Raw genomic sequence first — 18,026 nt, 5'->3', positions numbered from 1 at the left:
GACAAAGTTGGCATTTCAATTCAATGAGAATAAATTGTGAATTTTTTTAAAATAAAAAGCTGACACAACTGGAAACAATTGGACTCCTAATTTACACCACACAAAAACCAGATGAATTAAAGTGAATGTAAAACTTAAATGAAATTAAAACCTCCCCCTTCCCTGCCCAGAATCTAGAAAATAGTATCCTCTAGTGACTGGAAACCCAGAAAGTACAAAGGAACAGCTAAGCATATTTGACTACCTGAACACCCAAACTTTTTTTTTTTTTAATTTTATTTTTTTATTTTTTTTTTTTTATTATTTTTAAGTTTATCAGGGTAGCATTGGTTAATACAATTATATAATTTTCGGGTGTACATTATAATTTGACTGTGTGCTCACCTCTCATAATTAGATTTCTTTCTGTCACCACATATTTGACCCCCTTTACCCCATCTACCTCCCCACTCCTCCCACCCCCTACCCTCTAGTAAACATTAGTCTATAGTCCACGTCCATGAGTCTCTGTTTCTCCTGATCATGTTGCTTTTAGGTTTATATCCCTCATATAAGTGATATCATGTGATTTTCAACTTTTTCTGTCTGGCTTATTTCGCTTAGCATGATTATCTCAAGTTCCATCCATGTTGTCACAAATGGCAGTATTTCATCTCTTCTTATGGCTGAGTAATATTCCATTGTATGTGAAAACTCAACACTTTTTAACAGTAAAAGAAACCACAAACTCAAGAGGCAAATAATCGGCAGGGAGAAATTTTACAATGCAGAAAATAGTTTTTATCTATATCTGTCAAGGAGCTTTAATAAATTAACAACAGAAAGACCCAATAGAAAAAATATGCAGCCATTTAGAAACAAACTAAAGAAAATAAGCCTCAAGAAAAAAATGAGCTATAAAATCGTCCCATAAACCGCAATAAACATTGTTGTATAGACCTACCTATTGCTTTCTCTATGCTTGTGTACTTTTATTTTTACATGAAATTAATAAGGTCATATGGTTCATGTTTTGAGATCTATGTCTCTCTCTTCTAGTCAATTTTTCTCATCTGAAGCATTTGCTGATGCTTTTCTCTCCCCAAACTGCCCAATCCTTTAAACTTTTAAGAAATCTTCCCTTTGAAGCCCCCAGTAGAAAGTGGTTGACCACTCTGAATTTCATCCTCACCAGCTTTCTTCCCATCCTTGAGGCACATTTAGGGCTACCTGGTATGATAGTTTCTCATGTGCTTCTCGCCTCTCCTGGTAAACTGGGGAGCTCCTTGGAGGCAGGAATTCTGCCTCTTTCGTAAGTGTCCTCACAGTGCCTAGAATGCACATAGTAGGCACTTTATAAGTATGGCTATAAAAAGGGACATAGGCTTCCTGTCTCTTGTACTGCATGATCTCAAGAGAGTATAGGTGAAGGAGTGATCTAAAAGGTAGATACGGAGATACTGGACAGCAGAGGTCAAAGCTGGGGGTGTCACAGTCCTCCAGGGCCTGGGTAACCCTGGATCACCCAAGTCCACCCTCCACCCTCTTCCCAGGGCTCTCCGAAATACTCAGAAAAGAACTACCCACACACAGGGCTCTGTGTATGATATATATTTATATATATAATTGCTCTCATTTTATTGTACTTTATCCTCTTTTTACAGTAGATCTGACACAGGCATTAAATAACTGCAGAGAGAGACCACTGGGGAGAGGAGAGTGCAGGAAAACACAGGGACCCAAAGAGAAGAAACTCAGTTCCAGCAAGAGAAAAAAAGGAAAAGTTCCATTTGTGGGTAGGGTGTGGAGGCAGCAGCATCATAAAAGAAAAGAGAGATTAGAGAGGTGAGGAAGTGAAGGGCACTGGAGGAGAAAGAGTTAAAATGCCTCTGTAACTTGAGCATACAGGAGGTCCCTCTTTTATAATTCTATGGGCTTTAGGGGGTTGTTTAAAAATTCAAAGGATCTGAAGGAGACGGAGCCTGGATATTCAGAGCCTAGATTGAAAGGGTATTTGCAACTTTCAGGCTAACGTGTGGAGGAAAGGGAAGAAGTTAGTGATTAGTTGATAAATTGCTAAGAGAAGCCAGTGAGAGGATGGTGGGGGCAGATCTGAGCCCGGGGAAGGAGGTGGAATAGTCCCACAGCCGGCTGATGTTTCCAAGGCGGCCACTGGGGACTGATCCAAAATGGCTGCCCCTCCCCCGGGGCTCCTGAGAAGTGGAACTTGAAGGATATTCTGGGAAAGCAGACGGGGAAGGGAGCCATTGGCAAAAACAAAGTGGATATTGAGCCTAGGTCAGCTCTTCTCTGTCACCTTGGGTGACAGGGCAGACCAGGAAGAGACTTTGCAAGAACCAGTAGGGACTTCTCTTCCAGACCCTCACTCCTGGCTCACATAGTCACCTTAGGATGAGAAGTGGAATGTGCCAGGGGTAAAAAAAAAAAAGGCCACAGAACCACTTGTCCTGAGGAGAGAATGGGGAGGGAGAGGAGGTGGGGAAAGACCTCCCAGAGGAGCCAGATAAGTCAAAAGCCACCAAGACAGCAACTGCGTAGATGAGGGAGAAAGTGTGGGAGATAGAGAAAGGTGACGGTGGCTGTGCTTCCACAGTCCCTTCTGGAAGCTAAGGGATGAAATGAGATTGTATATGTGTGTGTAGGTGGGTGGGCGGGGGTTTTCTATAGCTGTCCTCTCGGAATAGAAGGGTAGCTGTAGGGACACCCCACTCACAGCTAAACCAGAACCAGAATGGCTCCTATGTGACCCTCTTGGGATCCCATCTCCCTGTCTGACTGAGCTAGGGTCTGGAGAAGGTAGTGGAAAAGGTGCGAAGGTGGGGAATCACAATGGACATCACGCTGAGTTCAGAAGGAAAAGGGCATGAGGTTCAGACAAGTCATAGCTCTGTTATAAAAAAATACCTTTGGGGTGGGTGAGGGAGGGATCAGGCAGGGTCAGGGACATTCCAGAAGCATCCATAGGAAAGAGGTGGGGGCAGGAGGAAGGGGCCTCAGGTTTTGTTGATGCGGAGTTTGAAGGCCACACGGCCAGCGAACTTGTCTCGCTCATCGTCCGTGGCAATGTTGGCGGCATTGATGCGGCATTCCACATTCACCTCCACATTTGGGGTCACATTCAGGAACTTCACAGCCACCAGGGGCTGTGTGTAGTTCACCTGGGCCAGAGGAAGAGAGTGAGTCCAGGCACATGGCAACTCCTCCCCATGGACCCCGCTTCCCTAGAAGCCATCAATCGCCTTGGGACCTCGCATAAGACTTACGTGGAACTTTTTGCCATAGTAGGGGAAGTACATGAGGTCAATGTTGCCATTAGCAGGGAACATAACAAAGCTTCCCAGATTCTCAGCATCTTCATCTCGCTGTGGGGGCACAGGAGGGTTGAAGGGAAAGCATGTTAAGGATGGCAAGAACCCGGAAGTTCACCAGACTCCCCTTTTTTCTTTCACCCTAGATGACTCTGTCTCAAATCTACTTCCCTTGAGCTGTGAGCCTGTGTGTGTTTGCATGTGTGCAGGAGAGGGTGCCCTGTCTCATCAGACTGGGAAGTCCTAAAGGGCGCTAGTGATACTGAAGCTTCATACTCCACTCCCACCTCAAGTTCTTACCCCATCCTCAGGAATCAGTTTCTGGAGCAGAGCCAAGAGAGAACAGATAAATAAGTAAGGGAGCTCAGTAGGAAGCAAGGGGGCGTGAAGGAAGAGCTGGCAGGAAGTCCTAGAGAGGACAAAGGTGGAGAGAGCGGGGTTCCAAGGACAACTTAGTGGTGGCAAGTGGTGTTAACAGATCAGCAGCTACCAGATACCTAAAAAGAACTGAGGGGCAGGCGAGATATGGGAGGGAGAGCAGAAGACATGGTTATCAGGGAATAGAGGAGAAGGTGGAAGGGTTAAGGAGACAAGCCGAAGACCAGGGCTTGGGTGGAGTCAGGGAGGTGGGTGTCTATCCACACAAGAGCAGGCTTCTGCATTCTAGAGAGAAGCAAGAGGGGAAGGAGCCCCTTGGAGTCTGAGCCATATTGGAGCCCACTCTTACCCCCTTGTCCCTATAGTGACGGGGCCTCTGAGAGCAAAGAAGATTTGGAGAGATGAGTGAATTATATGGAAATCATGATGAACAAACAGATGGGCAGGTGGACAAGGCCCAAAAATCTCACCTTCCCCACACAGGTAACATTCATGCTCTGGTTTGCTCCTGCGTAGAAGTTGATGACCTAGAGTGAGGAGAGAGAGTGATGAGGGTTAGAGAAAGAAGTTGCCAGAGACACAAATATCCAGCCTTCCAGTCATGATCTCATCTTCCAATGGCCCCATCTCTTGTTCTCTCAGCCATTCAAACATCCAAAAATCTCTAATGCCCATAAGCCCCATTGAAAGGAAGCAACTGCCAGCAGATGGTGACCCCAGCTCCCTCCTCCATTCTCCCTGGGGACCAAGGTCATGGGTACCCGGTTCATCTTGATGAAGACACAGGGCTGCCCAGTGCTGTAACCATAATGAGTGGGGTCCCCGATGCCAGAGCAGTCACCCAGCTGGGTCCGGTTGAACTGGCAGGCACGCTTCGGGTAGTTTAGGACTCCATTATCTGGCTGTTCATAATAGCGCCCAGGGCGGCAGACATCATTCTTTTGGGCTTGGATGGAGTCATTGTAAGCTAAGGAGGTGGGGGAGAGAGAGCACGGGCCTGATGTTCTGCTTCCAGGGTCCTCAATCCCCTGCCCAAGGTCCCATACAACCACATCACCAGCCCTACACTCACGCTCCAAGAACTTATTGAGCTTCTGAACATGCTGGTCCCAGCTTTCAGTGTCACTAATGTTGACAATGACATCAAGATTCTCAGTCTTGGGACGAATCATCAAACCTACAGCCAGACAAGGGCAGGAGTGGGGGTTATATGTAAGATGAGGGACCACACAGAGGGAAGAAGATGAACGTAGGGAACACCAGGGTGAGGGATAGGGTGAAGATCTGAGATCCTCTTCATGGGAGGAAGACCTACTATGAACATTTGCCACCTCCCAGATCCACATAACTCTCAGCTGTGGGAAATGAGAAGGAAAGCCGACTTCACGAACTTCTCAGCACATGATGATTGAATCATGAAAACCACACCTCTGAGAATAACTCTGAGTTCTTCTCAGCCTATGAGTTCCTTTTGGAGGCTTGGGCGTGCAAGAGCAGTTAGAGGAGCTGGTAGGGGAGCTTTATCACTCACCTGGTGTGGCCAGCCGGTCCTGGTACTTGGGGATATGGTCAGAGACAGTCTGCAGCATCACCCACATTGTGAGGGTGAACATGGCCGTGAGGAAGCCATAGAAGACAAGGTAGAAGAGGAGGATAAAAGCTAGGGAGGAGGAAACAGGGTCAGCAGGTTCCAAGTCTCTTGCCCTGACCTTACTTATCCCCACACACTCCTCTCCCACTCAGAGGTTCTGCACTAGGATGAGTTGCAGAGCCTCAGGGATATCTTAGAGTCTTCCCCAGGGGTGCAAAATGAGACAAGCTGGAAATAGGCAGTTGGTGTCTGGTTTCTAGTCATGACTCCCAGCCATGACTCCCAGCCACCTCCCAGTCCTTGGACACAGTAAAGCCTGACCTTGTGGAGGCCACGAGAGACCTAAACTCTCGTTGCTGGGACAACGCCAAGTATAGGCCATAGCCACAGTCCTTTTGCCTCAGATTACATTCCCAAGTTCTCAACAAGTCATGGCCCTGAAATAAGCACATCTGTTACTGTTGTGTTGATACTCATACTTAAAGTTGTCCCATACAATGACTTTCTAAGCTGGCACTGGCCACTGTTCACACCAAACTCATCCCTCAGAGCATGGTCCCTCGCGGTCAAATAGCAAAATCTCTCTCCAGGCACCCCACAGAAGCCAAAACTTTAATGCAGTTCCTGCCTAACTACAAAATCTCTCAGAGACAGCTGTCCAGAACCTTCAACAGTCGCCCCACCCCCAACTCACATACAACATCCAGGGCAGAGGAGGAGAGTAAAGGCAGATCTCCCACAGCCTTCCTAGCAGAGGGCAGGTCCTTGGTGGATGTGACATGTCACTCCATCACTCCTCAGCCTAGTGTGAGTCCATGCTGTTTCCACCACCGGGGACCCCCCAATCCTTCCATCTCAGAAGATACTTCCCCCATGAAGCCTCCTCAGATTCTCCCAAGCACTCATGGACCCCTCCAGTCCCAGGGGCTGGATTTCAAGTTCTCTGAAGGCAAGGACTAAATTGGACCCACATCAAGGGCCCTAAGTGGGTGCACTGATGGGGACTGCCTTTGATCTGTATGGATGAACTGCAGATTGTATCACAGTGTCTCCTGTACTTAGACTTCCCAGCTTGACAATCCCTTTTGGAAGAAGTCTACCTGCACCCATACCCAGCACCAGACCCTCAACCAGACCCAACTCCCTCCACACACCTGCCACCCCAATCCCACAGACACACGAGGCTGGATGATGTACACATCTCACCACTAGTGACCATTCTTCTCTCTGCCTGCGATACCTGAGCTGAACATCCATCCTCAAAAACCTCACAGTGCCACCCCTCCCCAAGATCCCCCACCCAAAGAGCAGCCATACAAGGCTCCAAAAGCTCCGCAGTGGGATACAGATAACTTTCACTGTGAAGAACCCCCCTCCCTCCAACACAAACCTCTACGTCTCCAAGACCCGCCCCCTCATGAATGTTCCCAGGGTCCAAGGGGTGGGCACGAGCTAAAAATAGACAGGCTTAGCTAGCTAGTGGGAGCAGGAGGACGGGAAGGGCTCTCTTTTGGAGAAGGGGGGCGACCGTGTGGAGCACACCGGCCCCAGAGAACCAGTGCGAGAGCCGCAGCACTGACACGCGCACAGAGCTTGCGACCCCCCGCGCGAGGGGGCTCTGCGGGGGGCAGGAAGGCGGCAGTGACCTACTTTCTCCGCCTCCGCAGCGGCCAGTCAGGGAGATTAGACCCGGCATTCGGTCCCCTCCCAGCCTAGAGCACGGCAGGGGGGTCGGACGCCGGGTACCCGAGAAGGGAGCTGGGGCTGCGCCGGCGGGACCTCGTGCCCCGGGGCGTCGCCCAGTGGACCCCCACCCCTGCCCCCGCCCCTAGGGCGGCCGGCCCAGCGTACCCCAGCTGGTCCCTGTACGGCCCATGAACTGGTGCGTCCTCGGGTTCCACACGAACTCCTTCCACTCCTCAACCACCTGCCCGCAGCTCTTCTTCTCTTTCTGGATGGCCATCTCGGCGGAGGGTGACGAATCCCGCACAGGGCTGGGGGCTACGGAGAAGCTGAGGTTCCGTGCACTGAAGCCTTCCCCTCCCGCACCGAAACGCGTCGGGAGCAAGGGCAGCCGGGACGAAAGAGACCCTCTTCAGATATGCAGCTGCTGCAAATTCCCGGGTGCACGGCCACGCGCTGCGGCTTGCCAGAAGCGCGGCGTGGATGCACCGATCCTAGGCCCCCCTATTGCGATGAAAAGGGGGTCGTCAGAGCAGGGAAGGATAAAAAGAGGAAGGGGTGTGAATGCAGCTTCACTCGCCCTTAACCTCCTAGAAACAAAACAAAAAGAGATGCAAAAATAGATGGCTGCAAAACCCTAGCGAAACGCAGAAAAACTCGGGGTGCAAAGAGGCAAGGAGAGGTGGGGGAGGGGACTGCCCCGAAATCCGAGATGCAAAGAGGCTGTAGAGAGGGGCTGGGAGACAGGTCAAGGTTCTTCCTCCAAGCAGATACCGCCACACTAGTGGTGGCTCGGCCGCGGGTGTGGGATGGGGACGCGCAGTTGGGGGACAGCCAGGGATGAGGGTCTCCCCGGCTGGAGGCTCCGCTCCTCAGCAGTGCGGGGCCGGCAGTCGCGGCGCGCAGTCTTTATACTCAGCGGCTCTCGGGATGCCCGCCCCCTCTCCACCTCCTAGAAGCCCCGCCTCCTCGCCGCTGGCCCGCGGGGGGGGCTCACACATATGCAAATATGGAGAGATGGCTTGGGCCCGCCCCCTGCCGCCTCTTCGGGACCTGGAGGTCTCTCCTCTACCCAAACCCCACGTACTGGACTGGATGGGGCGGGCAGGCTAGAGGGGATAGAGGGCGTGTCTGGGCAGAGTAGAGGGAAAGATAACCCCAGAGAGAAAGAGACTGCGAGAGAAGTAGATATACGCTGAGATGGGGGCCCAGGCAGAGAGCTAAAAAGAGACCAAGATCCAAGAGACAGGCAAGGCAGAATGTGAAAAGAATAAAGAAAAAGCTAGAGATCAAGAAAAACAGAAGAGCAGCAGGATGGAAGCAAACGGCCACCACAAGAGGGAAATTCTCTTTGTGAGATTTTCTCCTAGTCTCCTCCGACACCTTCTTCTCCAGTCCCACAGCTCTTTATCCTATCAATAGTTTCTTTCCAAGCCTAGGGGCTTCTCAGTATTCTCATCAACTCTCTCCGTGAAGCCCTCCCAACACCACATTTCCAGCCCCTATCATTGCCCTGAGACCCCAGCCCTTGATCCAGGTCTGCTTAGATGTTCTGCCTCCTCCCATCCCCATATCTAAACTCCCCTACTCATTTGCCCATTTGGGTCAACACACATTTATTGAGCACCTACTTAGAGACCTTGTGCAAATCTAGCTCTGAAGAGATGAGGTCGCAGTTTTCACAGGGCTCAAGAGACCTACAGTCTATTTGGGGAGTATAAGAGACTCTAAAGATCTCACCTTAAGAATCATTACTTTTTTTCATCTCTCTTTGAATCTTGTCACTTTTGTGTGGCGAGGGTTTTTTTTCTCCTTTCAACGCTCATCTTAAATTATTTGCTTTAGTCCTCAACAACTCCCATGTTGACCAAACTCTGTTCCTCCTGTCCAGGGCCAGCTTCATGAACTGGGGAATCTATCTACTCCATCGAACAAAACCTACCTGTGCTCATAATGGTCTAGTGCTCTTCTGTCACTATCTTGAAATTCTTCACAATTTTATCTTTGAACTTGTCTTTATAAGTGAAGTCCAACGGGACAACGGAATATGCATGTGAGCAGAGGAGATATGCACAACAGGCCACAGGTGATGTTTCATGAGCACACAACTCTGTGACTCACCATGCGCTGAAGTTCAGCGAGACTCAAAGAGAGTACAAGGTAAGTGTGTTATGCCTACACCTGAATAGAGGTGCTGACAGCTGAGAAGCCAAACTTCCCATTCAAAGCAGAACTTGTTTTGAAAACAGAAAGAATGCAATGGCCTTCTAGGTGGCATGAATGATCAGGGGATCTTATCATAACCTTTCTCAGTCATGTTACTTCTCTGAATGAAGCAACCACTTTTGCTGGCGATGATGACATAGAAGGAAAGGGAAAGCTGGGGCAACCCATAATTTCTTTTCCTTCCAGTTCTTCTATACTCATCGATAAACTGAAGGTAGAAAATGTTAATTTTTCTTTATTTAGAACAATATGAAATAGCAAATTTTAAAATGCCATGAGAAGTCAAGAAAACTGTGGAAGAAAGGAAAACATCTTACATTTTGGTACCCTGAACAGCGCTTTTTTCCTGCTTTTTGAACAAGAGGTCTCTCATTTTCATTTTGCAGTGGATTCTGAAAATTATACAGCTGGCCCTGCTTCAGCCCTTCTGCAGCAAACTCTGAATTCGTTTTCTCAAAATACAATTTTATTAGGCCACTCTTCAACTCAAAAGTTTTCAGTGGCTTTTTGTTACCCTGCAGGATGGAGTCCTGATTCTCCAGGGTACTGCACAATCTAAATCGAGCCTGTGTCCCCAGCCTCCTTTCTTACTAGGCCCCAACTAGTCCTCGGCTGGAGCTGAGCAGGCCAGTCCCGGGACAGGCTGTGCTTACTCCTGACTTCACACCTTTGTCCATTTCATTTCCTCATCCTGGAAGACTCCCACACTTCAGAGTCCACCCCCAACTCTCACTCATTCATTTTATGCATATCTAATGAGCATTCGTTTAGAGCCAGATGCTGTTTGGTCCCCGTGTTTCTGGGGCTCCCATCCCAATAAACAATAAAAACGAACAAATAAATAAAAGGATGTTAATATTATACAGAAAAATATAACAGGGTGATGTGCCAGAGAGTGCCTGGGTGGTCAGGGATGGCTTTATTGAGAAGATGACTTTTCATGTGGAAAGATGTAGGAAGAGGGATGTGCAAGTGCAAAGGCTGGCCTTCAATGAGGGAAGGCAAAATTGATACAGCAAGAGATCTAAGAAGTAGTCAGGGGCCAAATCATACAGGTCCTTGTGAGCCAAAAGAATAGTTTGGATTTTTATCCAGCCATCACAGAAGCAATTCTGGTATTTTAAGCAGGAGAGTAACATGATTAAATTGAATGAAAATCACCACGGGAAGCAAAGGAGACTAGTTAGGAAGACCAGCAGTCCAGGCAGAAGATATGGATCGCTTAGACCAGGGTAGCAAGTTTGCAGATGGAGACAGGAGGATGAGTTCAGGCTCTATTTTGGAAGTATAGTGATATGAACAATGGAGATGACAGAAAGAAAGGAACCAAGGCTTATGCTCAGGATCTTCTTGAGCTGAAAACTCTTATGTGTATTTTATCTTTTCAATCAGACTGTAACATCTTTGAAAGGAGGCCTTTGTCTTATACTTTGTATATATCCTCTGTACCCAAGCAATCCACAGATACTGAAGAAAATTCCTGGTTGCTGAATTGGGCATAAATATGGAATGACTCCCGCAAGAAACCTCAGGAATACTACTGTCCTTTCCTTCACCAAGCAAGGAGCATGAAAATGGGACAGACTCGATCTGGAGAGATGAGACCTGGACCCTATATTCGACACACACTGTTTGGCTAACACAGGCCTAAGGATGGCCTTCAGACTGCTAGCTCTGTCTCTGTCCTGTACCCAGGCTCGCTTGGGAAAGGATGATTGAATATCTTCTGTGCATTTAGGGGGTTCTAGTAAAGGTAAGATACCTGTTGCTCCTGTCTTTGCCTTCTCCTTTTGTCTCAGCATGAGGAGGGTAGAGGATAGGAAAGGAGGGAACACTCTACTAATTGTCCTACTGGTGTTCATAGGGAAAAAGCTGAGAAAGGGATAGGAGGGCAAAGAGTCATTACAAACTTCCAAGCTCTTCCTGGAACCCAGCCCTCCCTCCAGCATCTCCAGAAAGGAGGAAGGGAATAAGAGCCCCCATGCCCCCTCCTCCATATCAAGATCCAGTCATGAAGTCTATATTCCTTGATCCTTCTCCCAACAATTCACACAATCCCAGGGACCCAGCCGTCTGGGTTCCTGACAACATAGGTCTTTATAGAGAAAGAAACAAGAAAAGAAGAGAGTTCTGAAACACAGATATGGGAGGAGAGGATATGGAGGGCGGGGTTATAATTTAATGGGTACAGAGTTTCAGTGTTTCAAAACGAAGAGTTCTGGAGATGGATGGTGGTAAAAGTTGTACAACACTGTGAATATACTTAATGCCACTGAACTGTACTGTTAAAAATGGTTAAGATGGTAAATTTTATGTATGCATATTTTACCACAATTTTGAAAAATAAATAAATAGGAAAGGAAAGAAAAACTGATATTCCTCCACTGACCAGTTCAAGCTCCAATTTCTCAGTAGGACATACAAGTTCTTTGACCATGTAGCTCCAGAAGCATCCCCAGTCTTCCTTCCTTCCATCTCAGCCTGCCCCTGATTCAGCCACATAATACACTCTTCCTCATCTTTTATAAACCTACAGGCTCAGACTTATATTTCAAGAAATATATGCATGAAGTTAATGATATCGACAAGAGCAACATCTCTCGTATATTAAGTACTTTCTCTATGCCAAGCACTGTGCTAGGCATTTGACCTACATGATGTCATCAAATCCTCAGAGCAAGGTTATAAGCAAGGTAACTTCCCCATTTTGCAGATGGAGAAACTGAAATTTAAAGCGGTTTAGTCATTTTTTCAAGTTCATACTTCTAAAAACTTACCTCTTTGATAATACTGGTGGAACTGCAATGAGGTTCCCTGGCACTACATGGAGATCTCTACTAAAACATTTTACATGTCTATGTCTCTGCCAGGACCTAGTCTTATTCATCTTTGGAGTCCCTGTGGACTACCTAACACAGTGCTTGGCATATTGTTAGCAGCCAGTAAACGTTAGTTGAAAAAAGAAAAAGAGAGGGAGAGAGAGAGGGAGAAAAAGAGGGAGGAAGGGAAGGAAAGAAGGAAGGAGGGAGGGAAGAGAGAAGCAGCAAAGTGGGTGAAGTAAGTGGGTAGACCAAGCCTGGAGACTGCAGGTTATGTTGCCAAGCTCCGGAAAGGTTTTTAGGAGTATGGGAGAGGCAGGGGACACTGGGCAGGCATTGTAGGTGCCCTTGGTAGGGGCCTGGCAGAGTCTATGTCAAAGCAAAGTCAGTCCTAATAAAAGAGTGTAGACAGCTCTGGTTCGTAATCAGGAATCTTAGAATCTAGGGCAGGCCAAAGAAAGGGAGGTTGGAGGCATTGTGTCCTGGACAGGATGGAATAGAGGGAAGAGAGAAAAGCCAGCCCCTAGGATATTCCTCAAGGTCACAAAGTCAGGAAGTTGTTGTTCAAAACAACCCCCTTAGTGGGGACTCAGGTGTGTCCAGGCCCTTTAACCTCTCTACCCACTGGCTCACACTGGAGGCTCCCACGGGATTGTTTTATTATTATTATTATTATTATTCAGGTTTTTGCTCAAGTGACGCTGCCTCAGAGAGGCCTTCCTTATCTGCGCAGCTAATGTTGTCCCTCCTCTACTACCCCCTATTATATTACCAGATTTTATTCCCTTCATAGAGCTAACTATTATCTGAAATAATCTTGCTTATTTATTTCTCTTGTTTATGGGCTGTCTGGCTGCCCCCTGCCCTATGTTATAAGCTTCATAAGAACAGAGATTGTGTCTATCTTTGTCATCAATGAATCCTCAGTGTCTGAAACAGCACCTGATACACAGGAGGTAGTCAATAAACTTCAGTTGAATGGACATGTCCAACACTGCCAAGGGACTTGGGGTCCCTTGCTGAGGACTCTCCTACAAAACACTGCAGCTGGTGGAGGCATCCATGGACTCTGCAAACTCAGGATTAGGAGGGACCTAGGATTTGAGTTTTCTGCCCTAGAGACTCTCCTGGAGACTCCTTACCCTGGGTCATTTAGGTCCTCCAGAAAGGGACAGCAGGTGTGGCCTGGGTTACCGGTAGGAAGATCTTTGTGAGAAGCTAGGAGGCTGGGATACTGGGATTCCATGGCATCTGGAGATGGGGAATAGGTTAACAGTTCATGAGAGGGAGGAGGACTGAGAGATGGAGACTGAGAGCTGAGGTCCCAGGGTTCCCAAGGAGGCTGGGAGCTTTGGGCCAGGACACAAGGATTCCCAAAGGGGCTGAAGACTGGGCATAACAATTTCCCAGGGAGCTGGGGGTTGAGGCAGGAGGGTGCCCCCAAGAGGAGCTGAAACACCAGGATTCTCCAGAGGTCTGGGGCCTAAGGGCTGAATCGCCATATTCTTTGAGGCAGAGATACTCCTGAATCTGTCTGCTTTTCCCAGCTGTGACCACCACAAGCCAGAATGCAGCAAGATGAGGAGAGACAGAGGCTGCTTTCTCCCTCTGCTTGCCTCCCTTTTCCCAGAACCCCTGCTCCCTACTTTCTATGACCCTCTCATGCCCCCTGCTGCTCCTTCCTTGCACAGCAGTGGTCAGTCAAAAGGACAACAGAATTTCATCTCTTCCCTTTCTTCCTGACCCCTCAGAACCAGCCTCAGAGGGAAGAAGCTAAAGTCTCAGAGAAAATAAGTATATGCTGGGGAAGGAAATGGGCTCCTAGCTTCCAGAAAGTGACCTATATCTAGTGTTTGTCTGAGTGCTGTTTTTGGCATCTCAGCTTGAAAAGTCACTGCTTCCTCAGAAAGCTTTCTTTGACTCCCAGTCTAGGTTAAGGCTCTTAGTCTCCAAGCCTTTTCAACTCCCTGCCTGCTGCTTTATGGCATTATCAGAATTTCCAATTATGTACTTGTCAGTCTTTGATGAGTGCCTGCCTCCCCCAGGAGACTATGAGTACCAAGAGAACAGAAACCAGAGGGTTGCTTTTGCACATCAACACAACTCAACGCTCGGCACCATGACTGGTACCTTGCAAATGTGCAATAAATAGTTGTTGATAAATAAATAAGTGACATTCAAAGGGGATTCTTAGGTGGGGATTTAATGGGTGCCATTGCCTGGGCTCTGGGGACAGCTGTGAGTCCAGATGTCCTGGCTTCTGCTCAAGACCAGTCTGTGTCTAGCCTCTGGTCTTGTGCCCAAAGTCATCCAAGCAAAATGAGGCATAAGAGACCTCTCCTAGAGGGAGGTGGCATGGAGCAGGCAAGGTGTTAGGGTATTAAGGTGGTCTGGATCCAGAAGCTCCTCCCCAACCCCCCTTTCTCCAAAACTAAATTTTTTAAAGCACTTACTCCTACTGCCCTCTATCCTCACTCTTGTAGCCTTTTATTCTGCCTTCTCAGAGGTTTCTTTCCCCTAAAAATGAGCCCTTTCTTATCTTCTCTCCCTTTAGTTATTTCCAATGGTGTCCTGAGGAACTTAAACTTCACTCTCTCTTACTTGGCAAAGCCCCCAGGAAGAGATGCCCTTGTGGGTGGGCCCAGAGGTTAAGGCCCACAGGAGACAGAGCAAGGAACTCCTTCTTCAGCACCTGGCTCAAGGCCACCCTGGACACAGCCAGCTTCAGCTGAAGAGGGAATTCCAAGACCAGTGGCAGATTCAGCCCTGGCCCTAACCCAGAAGAGAGAACCATCTTCTGCAGAGTGTGTGGGACAGGGACATAAGCGGAGAAGGAAAGAATGAACCACATCTACTTCTTGTAGCCCCACTCCTAGCTGCCTTAAGTCTGCCTCTTAGCCCCACACCTTCTATCTATTGGCTATTTCCACCTCTTAAATCCTGCCTCGGCTCTCCTGGCTTGACCCTCTATAAAGCCATATCCATCCCCAAGTAAATATACAATCTAAATAAAACCTGTTTGCTTGCTGTGGTCAGCTTCAAGATGTGTCCCTGGCCACCTATTCCCACCCTTAAGCTTTCCTAATATTGACATTTTGGAGTTCCCTTTTTTTTCTGCTGCTCCCAGGTGCCACTGAATATAAGCAGTGTCCCCTCTTACTTGATTTTGGAGGTGGAGGCTAAGTCAACAAGGGTTTTCTGGGGTCCTAAGGGCAAGGAGGTAGCCAGAGCCTGCTGCCAGCTGGAGTCTTAGGTCCAGAGATAAGGCCCAGGGCTCTGCATGAGGCTGGGGAATGTCTGGGGGGAGAAATGATCCTCCTGAGGCCTCAATGCTGAAGATTCATGGAGGGAGGGGGCTAGTGGTAGAAGGAGATGGAGGAAGGCAGACGCAGAGCTATCCATAGAGGGGAAAAAGTGGCTTTTACTTTGGAGATAGAATTCTGCATAAGTCCTAAAAGGGAAGAATATCCTAGGCTGGGACTCTACAGCATCGCTTCTGAGGCTAGTGGGGGCAGACACTGAGGTTCGGGCCTGTTGGTCCAACTAGTTATCCCTGCACAAGTTGGTATCCAGGGCAGGGACCAGCTGGAACCAGTGGGGGCGGGGGGAAGGGAAGATGCAGGGATTTTGGAATTGAGACATCTGAGCCCAGTCTCAGCCTCCCTACTCTCAGTTTATTCTCCCTCAAGACACAAGTATTTGGCCTCCCCCATGTACCTTTCATCCAATCTCCTCTCCTCAAAAGCGTGGACTCCCATGGCCACCTAACCAGCCAGCAATGCTTTACCAACTTTGGTCATGGTTCCTACCCTGTGATGCAGTTACCGGCTACTGGAAGTTGGAGAGGGGGAACAGCAGCACGCCCAGTGCAACCTTCATGATGGGCTAGAGTTTTTCGGCCAGAGGCCCAAAGATCTGTCTCAGACACAGCGCTTCCTCCCTATCCACCACCAGCAGCACTGAGTCTCCAGGGATCTTTACTTCTATCTACACAAAGGAGGAGAAAAGCAAAATCAGAGACTCCTGGGGGCTGCCTCCACCACTTTCTTCAGAGGTAGCGGTATAGTGGAAAGAACATGCACTTGAGAATCAGCTAGCATCCTTGGCTCACTTAGGACTTGTCACTTTTATACTGACTGAGCCTCAGAATTCCCCTCTGAAAAAATGGGGAGAATAGTAACTTCATGGGGGTTTCATACAGATTAAATGAGAGGCAATGGTGTTGGGATGCCCAATAACTTGATTCTGTTTTCCTTCCTCAGACCAGCTCAAGACACCCTTCCCTTAAGACCAGATCTGGCTTATCTGGTGCCACCTCCCATCATCCAGGCCAGGGTCCAGTGTCCACTATAAGCTGGGCCCAATGATTGTGTAGTTGGATCTCAGGGCTGCCATCCTGAAGTCCCAGCACAAACAAGTCATCCTTTGGGTTGATATCACCATAAAAAAATCACTCCTTCTGGATCCCAGGTTTGAAACTCAAAGGAAGAAGAGGTTCTGGAATGACAGAAGGGACTGTGTATGGAGTGTGCCTTTTAAGGGTAGATGTGGGTTTTGGGGAAGTGGAGTTAAGAGAGAGAAAGAGAGAGAAACAGGGAGACAGAGAAAAGAGAAAAGCTGATAGAGTGTAGGATCAGGGAACTAATACCAAGGTCAAGGGACTGGAACAACCCCATACTTAGTGATCTTGGTGAGATCGAAGGTTATGATGGAGATAGGCTTTTATCCTGAGTCATTGCTGAGGTGCACAGCAGGAAGGTCCTAGATCCTCTATCAGAGCTAGAAAATAAACAAGCTGGAATAAGGACATGCCAGAGACAGATGGAGAGGCCTCCTGCTGCAGAGCCAGAGGAGGAAAGAAAGGAAGAGGGCAGAGCCAAAGTGTAGCTCACTTAAACACACACATGGGCTGAATACCTGTCCCACTCCTGCACTTGGGTTGGGGGAATTGTCTCAGGTCCTGTCCCTGGTGGCTGCTAGATGGCAGCAGGAGCAGCCAACACAATGTGGCCAGAGGCGCTCTGCGCTCCATAATCAGCTTCTCTGAGGCTTAGACAACTCAGGGGAGAATGCGTGAGAGCAGGCAGCCTTGCCCATGTTTGGTGGAAGGTTAAAGGTTGCCCCAGGGGAAGAAGGGGGACAGGGGCATTGACCCTACCACCCCTCTATGGGGATAAATGAGGTGAAGGACACAGTTCCTCCACTACCCTGCCCCACTCCAGAGAAATTTTATGAGCTGAGAAAGGACACCCCATTTCCCCTCTCCTCCTACTCTAGGGCCTAGCCTGGGTCCTCCAAGTCTTCCAAGGGAGGCTGTCCTGGATAGGCTTGAAGCCTAGAAACGGTCCTGCCTGGCACCTTTAGTAGCATCCCTGTCGGGACTAGAGCTGAGACACGGAATCCCAAATATTTAGCTGAGTGACATTAGGCAAGTCACTCCACTGTTGTGCATTAATTAGATCCTTGTCTGTAATATGTGAAAAATAGCATTTAGAGCTGGGGGTCATAGAGCTCACAAAGGGTCTGGGTGGGTTTGAATGGGTGAGTGAGAGTGAAGGGTAGAGCAGATAATCACTGCATACTTCAGTTAAAGGACCGGGGGGTGACTTTTGAACCTGGGGTTTCTCCAATGCAGGCTGGGACACCCAATAACAACAGCGACCAAGCCTCTGCAGCCAAGACTTGACACCTACCCAGGCGCCGAATCACAAGACCCCACCAAGGGGAGCAGGCTTAAGGGAGCGGAGACGCGCCTACTCTTCAAGCTGATTGGCTGGCGGGTGCGGGCCTTCAGGGTCAGAATTTCCGGGCAGGGGCAGAATTTATGGGCTACCAGGCAGTGAGGACCGCCTCGTTCGGCCACTCCCACGTCCCCGCGGTCACACCAATCGGGCTTCCGCTTCCCCGCGACCCAGTCACCGCCTCGTTTCCCCGGCTTGCAAGTATCCGAATTTGTAGGCCCTTTAAAGGGTCCCAGTTGCCGTTCTCTCGGTCCTGCTGCACGGCTTGGGTCTTAGATTT

The 18,026-nt window shown here is 48.7% G+C and overlaps 2 protein-coding genes across 2 annotated transcripts; both read right to left on the bottom strand.

Annotated features, from left to right (window-relative positions):
• Positions 1-1,577: 1,577 nt before the first annotated feature.
• Positions 1,578-7,824, bottom strand: ATP1B2 (ATPase Na+/K+ transporting subunit beta 2). Its single transcript, XM_006922334.3, has 7 exons — positions 7,129-7,824; positions 5,218-5,346; positions 4,759-4,863; positions 4,448-4,653; positions 4,157-4,213; positions 3,264-3,362; positions 1,578-3,158 (listed from the first exon to the last, which is right to left on the bottom strand). The coding sequence occupies exons 1-7, from the start codon at positions 7,238-7,240 to the stop codon at positions 2,994-2,996; spliced, it is 873 nt and encodes a 290-aa protein (XP_006922396.1). The 5' UTR covers positions 7,241-7,824; the 3' UTR covers positions 1,578-2,993.
• A 6,383-nt stretch (positions 7,825-14,207) lies between these two features.
• Positions 14,208-17,375, bottom strand: SHBG (sex hormone binding globulin). The gene is given in 12 exon segments (XM_006926977.1): positions 14,208-14,278; positions 14,281-14,313; positions 14,316-14,345; positions 14,607-14,802; positions 15,166-15,302; positions 15,431-15,536; positions 15,831-15,988; positions 16,307-16,340; positions 16,342-16,452; positions 16,454-16,502; positions 16,684-16,766; positions 17,364-17,375. Coding segments are annotated over 12 exon segments (1,020 nt in total).
• Between the last annotated feature and the right edge of the window lie 651 nt (positions 17,376-18,026).

Source organism: Pteropus alecto, unplaced genomic scaffold (genome assembly GCF_000325575.1).
Source record: "Pteropus alecto unplaced genomic scaffold, ASM32557v1 scaffold398, whole genome shotgun sequence".
Taxonomy (NCBI): domain Eukaryota; kingdom Metazoa; phylum Chordata; class Mammalia; order Chiroptera; family Pteropodidae; genus Pteropus; species Pteropus alecto.
The sequence above is the reverse complement of the archived record's forward strand: the minus strand, read 5'-3'. Positions and strand labels throughout refer to the sequence as shown.

Bases quoted from the DNA above. Each gene is read 5' to 3' on its own strand.
- ATP1B2 (XM_006922334.3), bottom strand. From the start codon at position 7,240: ATGGCCATCCAGAAAGAGAAGAAGAGCTGCGGGCAGGTGGTTGAGGAG. The intron at 4,654-4,758 runs GTGAGTGTAGGG...CCACCTCCTTAG, and splicing joins GCTCAATAAGTTCTTGGAGC to CTTACAATGACTCCATCCAA. The intron at 3,363-4,156 runs GTGAGATTTTTG...GTGCCCCCACAG, and splicing joins ATGTTACCTGTGTGGGGAAG to CGAGATGAAGATGCTGAGAA.